Source organism: Vicugna pacos, chromosome 22 (assembly GCF_048564905.1).
Source record: "Vicugna pacos chromosome 22, VicPac4, whole genome shotgun sequence".
Classification (NCBI taxonomy): domain Eukaryota; kingdom Metazoa; phylum Chordata; class Mammalia; order Artiodactyla; family Camelidae; genus Vicugna; species Vicugna pacos.
Window position 1 is genome coordinate 11,686,980 of NC_133008.1, and position 15,487 is coordinate 11,702,466.

Below are 15,487 nucleotides of genomic sequence, written 5' to 3' on the forward strand. Positions count from 1 at the left end.
CGTAAGTGTGCATACGTGTGATCTTCAGTGCCTGATCTGGTATAGATGCTGAGTACTTGATACCTGGAGGCTGACAGACCGGAAAACTGCATTACCTCTTCCCTTGTGGGATTCCTCCTTGGAGAGCGTATCTTCGAAGGAATGAATCAGGTGGTAAATCGGATGGGGCTGGATGGGGCTGGTACTGCTCAGTTAGCTTTTCCTTTGTCATACCAGAGACATTGTGTTGGTCATAATGAAGCCTGTGAAAGATGAATGAGTGCTACTAGAAAAACAGCTCAACACATGCTTCATTTTGAGTGAACCTTCGAAATTGATTTAGTATGTGAAAGAAAACACACTTCTCAGCCCTGGTAGGACGTGCAGTGCTGTCCTGGAAAGGGAGCTCTGAACTTTGAATCTGATCATCTGGATTCTAGTCTTGGCTCTTTTTGACCTTGAGCAAGTCATTTATCCTCGTTAGGTCTTCTGTCAAATAGTGAGGTTGGCTCATACCATCTAAGGTCTCTTCCACCTGTAAATTCTCAGACAGTAGAGCAGATAAGGGTATGATATTGACTGTTGGCATGCTTTTATTTTAGACATTTTAATCCCAATATCCCTGTTTTTATTTTGGCAGTTAGTTGCTTTAGGGAATATGTGTGTGTATGTATGTGCATATATATATAACGTATTCTAAATTTACATGAGAATAAAATATTTTATGGCTGTCATTTTAGGCTAGCACAATCTGTTACAGAAGGGTTCTGTAGGATCTATTCTTAACTCTTGAAGTTACAGAAAAATTTCCCTTTCGTTTTCGTGCTGTTAAGACTCTATAATCAGTCTAAAATAGGTGCAGTATCGTGGTCCTGTTCCTTGCTGCTTTAAAGTCTTCAGAATTCTTTTAAACAACATTTTTCCGTTTGTTGGTGATCTTTTAAATATTCAGTTTTTTCCCCTCAGGCTGTTGGTGTTAGGGAAACTGATGCTTCGAGTTTTCAATATGTTAAAGCTGTTATTTCCTGAGCCATATCTTGATATTTACCGTACCTGTGCATTATGGCCTCTCCTTCCTTCATTTGAAAAGTCTCAATATTAAATCAATTTTCAAAGAGGAACCCAAAAAAGAAAAAAAATTATAAGCATACTTCACTTCGGAGATCATTGTTTTTAATCAATAAAATGTCAAAATGAGTTGCACGGTGCATTCAGTTGTAGAGTAGAACTTATTTATGTTGCCGTTTAGCTCTGAGAAGCAAATCTTTTTGGGTTTCTTACATGTTAGATGTATTTTTCATATGGGAAGAAATGTTGAAAAGTTACAAAGAATATGATCAAGAGGCTTGTGAGAAGGTGAGTTTTTGGCAGTTTTGAAAGTAAATACGGATTGATAGAAAAAGAGTGTTTTCTGAAATAACTTAGATTTTTTCCAAAAAAATTGGATTTCTATATTAATCTTTTATTTGTTGTATGTTAAACCATGGAATAAAACTTAGTTTGGTTGGTTGCCTGCAATTTAAATTTAGAAACATATTTGGGAATAGGAACTGTTTCCTGTCTTTAAATTTATTGTTAGAGCATAGTACTTAGTCCCAGATACGGTGATTGATACTTAGCATCTCTCTCTGTATTAGGCATCAGAAGATGTGTGAAGCAGATAAATCTGAAAGTTTAGGGCATAAAATGTCATCTAATTGAGTATATATTATTTTTTATGTCTTCTTAATAATTGAAAATAGTTGACTTGGTTCAAACAAAGCTGCTTAGCTGCTAAGCTGATTTCTGTGTTACAAGTATTTTCAGAAATACAGGTTTGTGATACCACCTAAAATCAAAGCACAGATTTGGTGAGCAAATTCTTAGGAAATGTACTCTGATAAGTGCACAGGAAGTACATGACAATCATAGAACAGTTCTGTTTTAAATTAAGGAAGATACTTTGTGCTATATTCTCAGAATAGCAGGTTCTGTTCAGAAATTATGAAAAGAAAAATTAGTCTGTATTTTTTTCAAAAATGTTTAAAGATTTTAAAGTTTCATATATACTTACAAATTTATTTTTACTTATTTAACAAACACTTATTTGTGGTTTATTGTAAGTGCTGTACAATGTTAATTTATTAAATCTTTGTAACAATCCTAAATATTTTCATGAAGAGAAGTATTTCAAGAGGATAGTTTAAGTGCTTTTGCTAAATTTTCTTTTTTTTCCCCAGTTAATTTGACAAAGGTAACTTAGACAAACCACATTTAGTTTAACGTGAACATTGTAACCTCATGTTTTGTAGTGAAAATTTTGTACTGCTCAGTGGTTTCACTAAAATAATACTTTATGTTAAAAGATTTAAGTATTTTAATGGGGGATATTGGATAGGCAGATACTCTGTTACAGATGTTTGTGATACAGGGAAAAGCAGAGACCTAGACAGAAATAAAGGTAAGCTTTACTTCATCTCCCAAGCATTTATTTTGTCTTACTGTTTTTTGCACGAAGTAATTACTTTGGAATTTTTTTACAGCATATAGATTTGAAAATTCATTTGGAAAAATGATTATCCCTAGTTAGCATAATGTATCATCTATCCTTTTTAAGGGACTTTATTGTTATTCCTTCTCAGATCAGGGGAGATAAAATAAAGCTCTCATATTTGTAAGGAAGGTGCTTTTTACTTTTTCCAAAGTATTTTCTACCTTTATTATGAGGTAGTTTTTCTCTTGGGTTCCTCTCTTTGAGGGCCCTTCAGTTTTTTTGGTTTAAGTACCAAGATTGTGAAGATTTTGTTGTTTTTGCTTTTGCCTTGTGATTTTCTCAGTGACATTTATACCAACTTTCTGGCACATTTAATACATACCATGCTAGACAGTTCTCTGGAACTACTAAAGTACACATGGAATTTGACTCAAATAGGTATCTTATTTTAGTATTGAATAGTTCAGATAGGTATCTTATTTGAATATTGAATTAGATACCTGTTTAGGTGCCTGTGGTGTCCTGTCTTCTACTCCCTGCTCAGTAAGCTAATAGTGAGTGTTGTCTCTAAACTATTTATGACTCATGTAAAGGTAAATTTTACTTTATTGGTGAAATCAGTAGGAGGCAGAATGTGATTATCTGACATATTCTGAACACCTTTTGGGTAATAATGCTCTATCTGCATTTATCTGTATTATTTAGAAGATGCAGGGAAAAGTCATTACTGTAGATGACATTTCTCACATTTGAATTGAACCTGATACGTACATCTATAGTGTTAGCCTTAGTGGACATTCAGTAAATATTTGTTAATTAAATAAGGAGACTTGGGTTCTATTTTCAACTCTTCTACTAAATAGACAATATTCCTTTTCTGCTGTATACACCCTTTTAGAACTCAACTGGTTTGCATTTCACTAGGACAAATTAGAGGACCAAAAAGTACAGTGAATCAAAATACTGAGTGTTTTAAGAGAAAAAGAGCTGGCAGTGGCATGGTGTGCTGCTCCGAAGGTGAGAGGACCAGACCTGATGCGTGCTGCCTTGAGATAAAGTGGGCAGATTGGGTGATGAGAACGTGATTTAATCCAGGTGTCAAACCACATACACTTTGCAGCATTAATTGGTCCTGTCATCTGGGAATATAGCCTGGTATACGGCATAGAGATTGCCTAGGGGCTTGAGTCATTTTGTTTTATTTCTGTTATGAATAGGCCAAATTTCATTTGGCCCTGGGCTAGTGAGAGTGCTTAATTTGAGGATTCTTTAGAACCATTTTGAGAGTAATTTCTTTAAATTAGTATTCCTTCAATTAAATATAGAACTTTGAATTTTGACACACACCCTCTCCTTCCTACCCACTCTGTCATTTATTTCCCACCCACTCTTACCCAACACTCCATCAAGCTTCACTTTTCTTCTTACCTGTTCTTCCGTCTATTTGACAATTTCGTATCTATGGCGCTGTATAAGATAAGAATGTCTCTATCATATGCCAGGTGAGTATCTGGGTGCAAAGAAGCTGCATCAGACTTGTTCTAGCAGTACTGCCTGTTACATTCTCTGAGAAGCCATGCTGTCATTTAGAGCAAAAAGGGAATGGACTCTAACCCTCTTTTTTTCTCCTCTTGGATTGAAACTCTGGTAGGGTGTTGTAGTTCTCCTTGTGGTTGAGACCTTCTCCCTTGGCCCAGCATCAAGGATCGCCTGTTCAATCCTAGTTCCTCCAAAGAGTAAAGCACTACCTCTCTCCCTCATCCCTTTCTATCATCAGGTTTCCTTGTGGATCTGATGGTTTGGCTGTTCTTCCTTTGGACACCACAAAGCAGTCTTTTCCCTCCCTCTTTGGGGTTTCTCAGTTCCTGCTTTCCGACTTCATATGTTCAGGGTTCAAGAGATTCAAGCTACTGCTGCCATTTGGGGTTTTTTCCCCTAGCATCTCACCTCTTTTTGACGACATCTTTACTCTTTGTAAATCCTGCCACTATTGTCTGATGGAATACTTACTACTATTTTTCTACATAATTTAAAAAATTATCTTTTGGAGAAGGCAGGCTGAATGGAAAAGAGCTAAAACTTGTCAATGGAAGGTTTGGATAGAGCCACCTATTTGCTCTTGTAGATCTAAAATAGGTTAGGGGAATTTCAGAATGCAAAAATTAACTAGTAGGCCAACTTCTAGCCATAATTTTGAGGAGAGAATCAGAGAAGAATGACCAGATAAACTATTATTACATCTTTTATAAATTTTGGTTTTGATGTCAGCCTTTTATTTTTCTTCTCAGTTGCTTTAGGTCGTAACCAGCCTTTGAAAAAGGAGAAACCCAAATGGAAAAGTGATTATCCTATGACAGATGGACAACTGCGCAGCAAGAGAGACGAATTTTGGGATACTGCACCAGCTTTTGAAGGCCGTAAAGAGATTTGGGACGCCTTGAAGGCTGCAGCACATGCTTTTGAGAGCAATGATCATGAACTGGCACAAGCAATCATTGATGGTGCAAATATAACATTACCACATGGTAGGTTTGTTTGTCCTCAGGGACCAAGTGGAACATCATCAGCTCCTTTCTAAGAGCAAGAAACCAACTGGGAAGTGTTCATTTTCTTGCTATGCGTTGTTCTAATTTTTTTTTTTGTAGCAAAAGAGGAGCATTCCTCTTTGCTTCTTTGTATATCTTTCAGCTTGAGATAAGTTTATATTGTGTGTGTGTGTGTGGTTTTTTTTTTAAATTTTATTTTATTGAGTTATAGTCAGTTTACAGTGTGTCATTTTCCAGTGTAGAGCACAATTTTTCACCCATACATGAACATACATATATTCATTGTCACATTCTTTTTCACCATCAGCTACCACAAGATCTTGTATATATTTCCCTGTGCTATACAGTATAAATTTGTTTATCTGTTCTATATATACCTGTCAGTATCTACAAATTTTGAACTCCCAGTCTGTCGCTTCCCACCCCCCTTCCCCTGGCAACCACAAGTTTGTATTTTATGTCTATGAGTCTGTTTCTGTGTTATATTTAAGTTCATCTTCTTCCTTAGTCTTTTTTTTTTTAACTTGGTTTTTTATATTTATTGGGGGGGAGGTAATTAGGTTTATTTATTTTTATTTACTTTTTAATGGAGGTACTGGGGTTTGAACCCCAGTACCTCATGCATGCTAAGTTTATTTTCTTCTTCTCCTTCTCCTTCTTCTTCTTCTCCTTCTTCTCCTTTTCCTTCTCCTCCTCCTTTTTTTTAAGATTCCACATATGAGTGATATAATATGGTATTTTTCTTTCTCTTTCTGGCTTACTTCACTTAGAATGACATTCTCCATGTTGCTACAAATGGCGTTATGTTGTGAGTTTTTATGGCTGAATAGTATTACATTGTATTTTTAAATCTCAAGAAAGGGAACACTTGATAAACCTGTATTTTACAACTTCTGTATAATCTAGTTCTCCATCAAGTTCTCCCCCTGCCCCAGTATTGTAGAGCTTCTACTTCAGTGGTTCCTACTAACAATGGAGAGAAGTCGTCTCAGGTTTAGATCTCGGAAGCCATAGAGACTCAGTGGAGAAACCTTTAGTCATTATCCTTTCTCGCCTCTGCTAAAGCCGGGCTGCCAGACATAAGTTTAATATAATTCCCAGCCAAGTGTTTGCATGAGAGAGCCTGTCAGTTGTTAGTCCTGAAAGACTGCTCGTAATAGCTGGATGAAGGGTAATTTTGATGGCCCTTTTGACGTTATTGTGAGGCTTGTAGAAAACGCCATGAAGCATAAAGCAGTGGACTCAGATGTGATGAAACTTTGGTCCTTTGTGATATTGCTGTTGGTGAGCTCTCCTCCATGAGTCTGGTTCTGAGATTTAAAACCTGGGTGAGAAGGAAACTGACATTGAGTGTTTAGTGTATGTGCTGGTCACTTTTGCATATGTTTTATTTAATCCTTAGACAACAACTTTGTGAGGTAGATACTGTAGTCCTTGAAACAGACTGAATGTATCCAAGATTAGGATCTAAATAAAAATTTGAGTGTGGTGACCCCAAAGCCACTGTTCCTTCTTTCAGGTTCACTGCTTCTCCACTCTTCTGTTCCTCTGTCAAGCTGAGCAGTGGGCTGCCTGAATCATAGGTCTAACCCGCTGTTTCTTTCCTTCCCATTACTTCTGTTATTTCAGTGATCTTGTCCTTTTTAGCTGTGTCCTAGTCACTTACATGTTTAGGTCTTCAGTTGCCATAGGAAGTCACATTTTTTGGAAAGTGAAAGAATTCATGCCTTCTGGGTCAGTTAGAAAAGTGAAGTCCGGCTGAATAAAGACATCCTTTCTCATCCTTGGAAGAGGCCCCCAATGTGACAGAGTCCTTGCAGTTCTGGACATTGCTTTCTTAATTTCTTAATTCATTTTGGGAAATTAAATTAATTAATTTCTATATCAGATTGCCAGTATGTTTTAAATATTAGATTTTTTCAGCTATGTTGATGTGTACTGAAGAATACTGAACACACATTTAAAGTGTACAGTTTGATCAACTTTGACATGTAAGCACCCATGAAACCATCACCACAGTCAAAATAACATTTTCATATCCTCCAAAGTTTTCTTTAACTTTTACAGATTTGTTCATATAGCTCTGCAAGTCTCTAGTGGTAAAAAAATTCGAGACTGAGCTGCAGTCCTTCAGGAGTGAGCATAGAGGGAGTACTGGTAGAGAGGCCTTTCTATGCTTAAAAAGATATCTTTCTTTTTAACCTGAAAGACTACTTGAGAAAAGAACAAGTATTAGACTTTCTGACATTTAGTGAAGCTGTTTTTATTATTTGGCACATCATTTAGTTTTATTTTTATAATTTTCTTGTGAAATATTTTGCAGCCTAATTAAAAACAGTCGTAGAAAACAGTTGACCAAGGAAAACAGAGTATCTGAGCCAGTCATCTAGATAGAAGATAAATAAGAACAACTTCAGAAAATTATGTATGAAATCGGAACAGAAGGTAGAGTCTTGGCAGCTTTCTTCCTACCATGGGGACATTTCAGGGCTTCCTGACCTGGAGAGGCAATGGCCTGGCACTCATTTGTCCTGGTGGCCATCTGCCTCTGCTGGGACTCAAGGCCTATAATGGGTTTTTGAGGAGAAGGGAAAAAAAGGACAAGTGTACTTCCACAGAGGATGTTTGGTGGGCAGCGTAAGCAAGCCTGGCTAGAACGTCTTTAGAACTAGTGGAGAATTGTTAAGTGAACTTCACCATCAGTGGCCAGTGGGCAATGATTAAAACCTTTTGTAGGGGGGAGGGTGCAGCTCAGTAGTAGAGTGCATGCATGCTAAGCATGCATGAGGCCCTGGGTTCAATCCCCAGTACCTCCTCTAACAATAAGTAAGTAAACCTAATTACCTCCTCCGACCAAAAAAAAAAAAAAAACACCTTTTGTTAATTGTAAACGCTCACATAACTAGGAGTGATTTTGGAAAGGTAGAAAAATCCCTGTTAACAGGGTTCTTTGCCTTTTGTGTTTAAACATGGGGTTTCTTTAAGAAAAACTCTCCATCTTCTAGCCATGCCCTGTTGTTTTGCACATTCCTCTCAAATATTGTAAGTGAGTTTACAGTGATGTGTCCATTCTGTCACTACATATGGTGACCTCACAGCACTGAAGCATCTTACCGCCTTCTTTTGCCTCATCTTCCAGATCCTTCTTTGACCTGTCATTAGCATCAGTGGTGAGTATGTTGTTAGGCAGCAATTGGAGTGTCATTTCTTGCCCCTTATGATTCATTTTTGGCTTTTAATCCCTTTATATTTGTCCTCTGCCTTTTTCCAACTGCATTTCTTCCTTCCCATTAACCATATCATTAACCTGGGAGTCTTGTAGAACTATGCCAAGCCCTGTAGTCTCTTCCCTATGTTATGCATTGACTTCTTCAGGAATCAGATTATTTTATTCTGTTACCTACTGTCTCTGACCTTGGACAAGCTACTTCTCTCTGCTCCAGCTTTCCCATTTGTGAAATGAGTATGATAGACTTAACTTAGAGGGCTGTTGTGAGGATTAAATGTTAATGTATGTTAAGTGCTTAGAGCTAGTAAGCACTCTGTGTTTCCATTTATGTTTGAACTTGTACATTCGAGATTCTTACTCTGCAAATCGCTTTTACCCTTTCCCCAGTATGCTTCTTCAGTTACCTTCAGATGATTCAGTTGAAGTATCTCCCCGAAACTGAAGCAGTTAAGAAACTAAGCAGAGACCCTTGTAACCCTAAATTCTCCCTCCCTCTCGCTCTCTCACTTTCTCTCGCTCGCTTGTGCGCGCGCTCTCGCGCTCGCTCGCTCTCTCTCTCTCTCTCTCTCTCTCTCTCTCTCTCTCTCTCTCGTGCGCGTGCGTGTTTCCTTGTTAGGTGATTCTCCTTTCCTAACCTGTCTCAGATCCTACCAGTTACCACTGATTCTCTCAGATCCATTTCTTTCCATTGCTAGTCAGGCATTTTAGCAGGTCCCCCTGATTCCAGTCAGTCATTCTTCATCAAATTATGAAATAATCTTTAGGCTTTGTCTTGTTCACTAGCATAACTCTAGCACCTGGAGCATTGCTTGGCATGCAGCAGGCACTCAGTATTTGTTGGATGAATGACTCGTGAGCCTGTATTAGCTTCCTCTGGAAATTTCCCCCAAGTCTAAACTCCTGAACTCTTCTATTAGATTTTCACTGTTGCTGTTTGTTTAGTAATTTCACACCATTGAATATGTCTTCCACCTCAGCACAGCCCCCTGCTACTGCCTGCTTATTTTGTACTAGTTCTTGCTTCCATATCATTCCTGTTTCTCGGGATGCCCTTCATTTGTAGTCTGTCATGCCCAGAACACACTATTTCTACAGAATTTTTGCTTCTTGGCTCTACAAGCTCTAGTCACATTTCTGTTGTGTGACATCTCAGCTCCTGTTTGATTTTCAGTGTATCGATTTGTACCTAAATCTTTGGTGGGTATGCTGCATCTGTTCAACTTGATTATAAGCTCCTGGCGATCAAGGACGATCTCGGCTCTCGTGTAACCTTCTCTACTCAGTGCCAGTGACATACCCTACACACTGCCAGGTGTTTGGTAAATGTTCGTGCAGCGACTCTATGGAACTTGAGAATTGTTTTCTAGCGGTCCTTATGAAGTCCTAGAGAGACTGTGTGATAGAGACCACTATTAGCAAAGCAGTTTTGTTTTTAATAAAGAGATATGTATGGGGCCATTAAAGGGTGGAGAATTTGGAGGTGTGTAATTCTCAAGAGTTCGGGCCTACAGAGGAGTCATTCTGCTCTGAATAGGTGATTCTGGGATAATACTCAGCTCTGGGCTATATTGATTATTTTTATTGATACTTTATGATCCCAGATATTTAATTTGAGGAGGGGGTAACCCATAAAACTGTAGCCTAAAATGTAATTAAATCATATTTGACTTCATGGCCCAAATTTTTCCCATTTAGTTTTTAGTTTAAAACTAAAGCATATTTATAACTTGATTACAGTATAATTTCATGACAGGCAGAAGTAAGGAAAAGAATAAACCAAAATTCACTTTAAATAAAACACAAGTTAACCTTTCCCTGAAATACTGGAATATGGGAGCTTCTAAGCAATACAGAGTCTGGGTAGCTTATTTCCAGCATCATAGATATGAGGCTGCCTGAGCCAGAATAAGAAGCTATGCCATCTAGGTGTACCTCTCCTGTGGAGTTTTTATTCTCAGCCATTTGAGTTCTGAAACTGAACCCCTGGCTTGCTGGGCTGAAGGACAGAAGGGGAAAGACTCAGTTTTCCATTGTGATGAAAAGAGTGAGCGTTCAGATCTGGGAAGAGCCAAAGTGCCTGTAAGATTGTGCGTTTGTTTTGAGGTTGGCATGCACTGCTGTGTTAGCACTGTACCAAAGGCTGCTGTGGCCTATTGTCCTAGTTTCTGGGGAGGCTGAAAATGCAGGCTGTCTATTGGTCAAGACATTTTTCTGCCTACAGTTTGACTGCTTTGGTTCACACTCCTATTTTCTGTCTGTTGTGGTGCATGAAGGTGAAGCAGCATGTTTCAGCCTGGAAGCCATTCTAGAGGTCGTTTTTATCCTGCCTCATTTTGCTAATTGAGATAAATATTACAGGTTAAAGAATGTTGCTCAAGGTTGTGCACCTGGTTAGTAATTACCTGGTTAGTAACCAGGCTGGGGGTGTCATCTTGGTCTACTGATCCCAAAGGCAGTGCTTTAGAATGGTGCCTCTCTAAGAGACTGTTTTCTAGCAGGACAGTTATGTAAATATGCTCTTGTGCCTATCAGGCTGACACTCCTGACCCCCAATATCAGTGGGATGTGTATCTGAAGGTGTTAAGAGAGGTGATGAGTCTGTGGTGAACTCTTGGCCTTCTCTTTTCTAGTTCTCCTGATGGCCAGCCCATCTGGAAAAAAGACACTGGTAGGTTTCTTTGCCTTATGACTCTATCAAGGCCATGTGAAGTATGTGAACAGTGAAGTCTGCACAACTGACTGACTATTTGTAAATAACGTTGACACCACAGTGTAATGGTTACTAGTGTGGGGAACTGCTGGTGATCACAACTATGCTTGAAACATATCCATTTCTACAGTATCATAGCAGTGTTCAGATTAATTAGTGAACAACACAGAGGCTGAACATTATCTTTAAACACAGAGGAAAGGGGAGACTCTCATGTATTAATGCTGGTGACTGAGTTCTCACCCCAGCCCATCTTATGTAACTTAGAAGGCAGGGCCCAGTTCAGCCCATGGTGGATTGGTGACGGTTTCAGTCTCATTTGGGATGTATTTTCAGCCTGTTGATAGTGACCACAGAAATCAGTTTATTGACTCATTTGTTCATTGTTAGCCATTCCTCGGTGTTCCACTCCCCATATTTATTAGCTTCTGTATGAGTGCTTTGAATAAGGTAGATGTTTTTGGGTTTTATCCAAATTGATAATCAGCTGACATTAATGTTCCATATTGAGCAAAGGACACATTATGAATAACGTTACAAGAAAACATACATTAAATATGCTTTGAAGCTCCCCAAGGGAAGGTTTGGTAATTATAAAGAAATTAGCCATTAATACTATCTTTTAAACCATAAACACTTTTTTCCCCTCCCCTGAGCTAGTGGGTTATAAACTTCATACCCCTTTTGTTCTTCCTTTTTAACTCATAGCTTCTCTATAACAGACTGATTAATTAGAGTTAAGTAAAACACCTCAGGCGTCTCTCTGGTAGTTGTACTAGTGAGATTCACATATAGACCCTAAGCCCGTGGCAGCTGGTGAGCTTGTCATCTTTCTTTTGTGATCTCTTTAGACTGAGGACTCTTGGCCAGGTGCTTTAATGTCAGGAGTCCAGGCACTAAGAAAACTGCTCTGGAACACTGTGTTGTGAAGAATTGGGCTTAGGGGTCTGGGGGGTGGGGTTGCTTTTTTTTTTTTAAAGGTTAGATGGTTAATTTCTTAAAAAGATATCCCAGTGCAATTTGAATCTCCTGTAATTTAGTCTAAGCATCGTTACTATTAGTAAATTTGAATTTTATGTTGCTTTCTTTTCTTTTCTTTTCTTTTCTTTTCTTTTCTTTTCTTTTCTTTTCTTTTCTTTTCTTTTCTTTTCTTTTTTCTTTTCTTTTCTTTTTTAATGAAAGTGTGAGTTAGATATGAAATGACTTAGAAGTGGGGGTAAGGAGCCAGTGTCTTGGTTAATGTAAAATTCGATAAACACTCAAGTAGTTGGTCATGGGCCTTGATAATGATCCTTGAAGATCAGCTGACAGATCAGCCTTATTTTACATTTTTTCCTCTATAGTGATTGGCAAGCTGGCAAGAGATGTTTGAGCATTTTGCAAGATGTAAACAAAAATACATTCATTTGGATTAAACTCTCATATATTCTCTTTCTGAAGGTGCACTTACAGAGTGCTATGATGAACTGGGAAATAGATACCAGCTTCCAGTCTACTGCTTGGCACCACCAATCAACATGATAGAGGAAAAGAGCGACATAGAGACTCTGGATATTCCTGAGCCGCCGCCCAATTCTGGATATGAATCTCAGCTCCGTTTGCGCCTTTCCACTGGCAAAGACCTCAAACTCGTGGTCCGCAGCACAGACACAGTGTACCACATGAAGAGGCGGCTACATGCAGCAGAAGGAGTGGAACCGAGTAGTCAGCGGTGGTTCTTCTCTGGTCGACCGCTCACCGACAAAATGAAGTTGGAAGAGCTGAAGATCCCAAAGGACTACGTTGTACAGGTTATAATGAGCCAGCCTTTGCAAAACCCGACACCAGTGGAGAACTGAGCTGGCCTGCTGGCTGCCCCCAGGTCCCTCCTGCTCCTTTTCGTTGTTGTTAGCATTTCCTACTCTATGGCGTGAAATTTATTTTCACTGCTCTGAATTCCGTATGAATGAATTTAGTTCTGAGGAATTACCAGTGAAAACTTCCATCTGTGATGGAGACCAACAAAAATAATTAATAAAACACAAAGAGCCAGCCTTCGAGACTCATGTAATTACAATTTCTAATTCGAGAGGCAGTTAAGAAATAGAGAACCATTTATTTTAAAATACCCAACAACTATGTGACGGCTATATTTAAATGATTCGGACTGTAAATAGAACACCGCATCCGTGAAGAACAGCACCAAGCACCTTGTGAATACAGAATTCTTAAAAATTAGAATACAATTTCCAGGAATCACCGGTAACAGTTATAGAACTTGAGCTTTTAAAAATGGAAACAAAAAGAGCAGTATTTGAGGTCCCCTTCTTTTCTGGTCTTAATTCTTAGCTCAGTTAATGTTTAGCCATAAAGGAGTAGAGACTGGCAAATTGTGTTTCAATATTGCTTGCCCCATCCCCATATGTTGAGCTCCTTACTTTACATTCACACTAAATTTTGGTGCCTTCCAGCACGTTGGTGCCAGCACCTTTCTGGAACACTAGGCAATAATTTAGTCAGTGAATTCAGATCTCTGATTTTCAACTGGTACTTAGTTGAAAAGTCTCTTGTCCTCTTGCTGCAGAAGTATTTTGAAATGTCTTTATAATGAAGTTGTTTTCATAACCAGGTTTAGAAGATCACTACTATATAATACCTTCATTGATCTACCCACTCTGTTTGGAATTTCTCAGAGCTAACTGTGCCCCCAGCTGCATGGATCCTAGGCCAGGGGATGCAGGGAATCAAGTACGGCTTGTTAAGAGGATAAGAAACTATCTCTTCTCCCTGAGTTTGCAGGAGAGGGTATAAGGAGAACCCATTCTATCTGTGCCTGGAATGATTGTGCCTATCTTCAATCTTTTGAAAAAAATTTCGACTTATAATTTACTAGTGTGAAAGATTACTGTCATCACTTAAACATCGGCTGTGAGACCAGATGATGAAACGTTGCTTCTGTACTTCAGTGTTTCCCACAGCTCTCTGTGACCTCTGGTTGTGGTGGATGAGAGTTTTCCTCTCTCATCTTTCCTAGCAAAGAGGCAGGTTAAGAACCATATGCAGACTAGATTAGAGGACTGACAAATTCAGTGAGATAACCTGATTCTTCTGTACTGTGACTGCTAAAAAGCTACCAAGGATTATATTTAATTTGGAGCTGTTTCAAAGTTAATTCCATAAGTGAGAAGAGGGCTCCCACCTGCTGTGTGAACCCCTGAAAATCCATGAGATGGAAAAGTAGAGGCAAGAAGGCACTTAATGTTCTCAAATGGGAAATAAACCTCCACACCTATTTTGGATGTGAAGCACCATTATTAATTTTAATGGCAAAGCAAAACTGCTAATCAGTTTAAATGTAATGTTTAAAATGGTATTCAATTTCCTATATAGCCTAATTAGACATAATATCTATAATTGTAACATATGTTTCTGAGAGCTTTAACTACTTCTCTTTTTTTATGCAATCATTTTAAAGATTGTGGCTACATCTAATTTAGGTTTGCTGATAATTGGATCTAAATTCAACAGGAGACAGCAGCATTAATTCCAAAGGAGTATTTTTGTATGTGGAAGTGGAGGTACACAAGGGTATTTCAATATATAATGCCCTGTCATCAGAAAGTTTCTTTGTTAATTTGTGTGCCACATTGAATAGCAACATCTCTCAAAGTTTGTCGACTGGAAAGAAAAAAGTGTTCAAATCTATTTTTCTTAAGTAAATTTTGTGATACAATAATCTATGGTTGGTAAAAGGTTTTTTGTTGAGGATTTGAGCTCTCTTAAGAGCTCAGTTTATTTTAAAGGAACATACACATTGAATAACAACTTTCTGGGCATGTTTAACTAACCTAGGTAAGAAAACCATGGTGCTGTTTAATTGTAAATAGATTGATATAAGATTGGACCAATACTTGATGTGTACAATTTTAGTATGTAGGGTTTTTGTGCTTTTTTTAAAAAAAAAAAGTTCAATTTTTCCTTTGTCTTTGCCTTTATTCTGGGTTTTTAATTATTATTACTCTCCACAATAAGGGTAATCTGCTTCATTCTGATAAAACCTTTAAAAAGATTGTCCCTCTTTTCAAAACCTCAGCTCAGTAAATAGCAAGTTCATCATCACCAAACTTAGGCTCTGTTGTGTTAAACTATACATGGTCAGTGTTAGATACGCTTTATTTGCTGCATTGAAATCTTGGTCGATATTGGGTTGTTGGTTTTTCTTTTTTAAGAATCATGTTGTAAACCAAAGCTCATAATTCAGTTTTTCAGAAGCACTGAGCTCATTTCTTGATCCATTTTGGATCAAAATAGGTGATACATGGGGAAAAAAATCCAAACTACCGAAGTGAAAAGCCCCTCTTCCACTCCTGTTCTTCATCTCCTGCGTGTTCTCCCCAGACGTGACAGCTGTTGCCAGTCTCCTGGATCTCTTTAAAATACTCTAAGCACGGGGGTTCTCAGACTTGAGCATGCAACAGAATTAACCTGGAAGGCTTATTAAAGCGCAGGTTGCTGGGCTCTTCCCCCAGCGGTTCCAAGTTAGTAGGTGTGAGTTGGACCCAGTTGTTCGC

The 15,487-nt window shown here is 38.3% G+C and overlaps 1 protein-coding gene across 5 annotated transcripts in view; it reads left to right on the plus strand.

Annotated features, from left to right (window-relative positions):
• Nucleotides 1–12,971, plus strand: part of UBTD2 (ubiquitin domain containing 2) — a 40,195-nt gene extending 27,224 nt beyond the window's left edge. For 4 of the 5 annotated variants that reach the window (XM_072947236.1, XM_072947232.1, XM_072947233.1 and 1 more), the window contains exons 2-3: nt 4,741–4,977; nt 12,378–12,971. In XM_072947236.1, the coding sequence (XP_072803337.1) occupies nt 4,803–4,977; nt 12,378–12,775 (573 nt within the window). In that variant the 5' untranslated portion in view covers nt 4,741–4,802 and the 3' untranslated portion in view covers nt 12,776–12,971. Of the gene's footprint in view, nt 1–43; nt 151–4,740; nt 4,978–12,377 lie in introns of those variants that run through there. The other variant, XM_072947235.1, reaches the window with a different exon arrangement.
• The last annotated feature ends 2,516 nt before the right edge of the window (nt 12,972–15,487 follow it).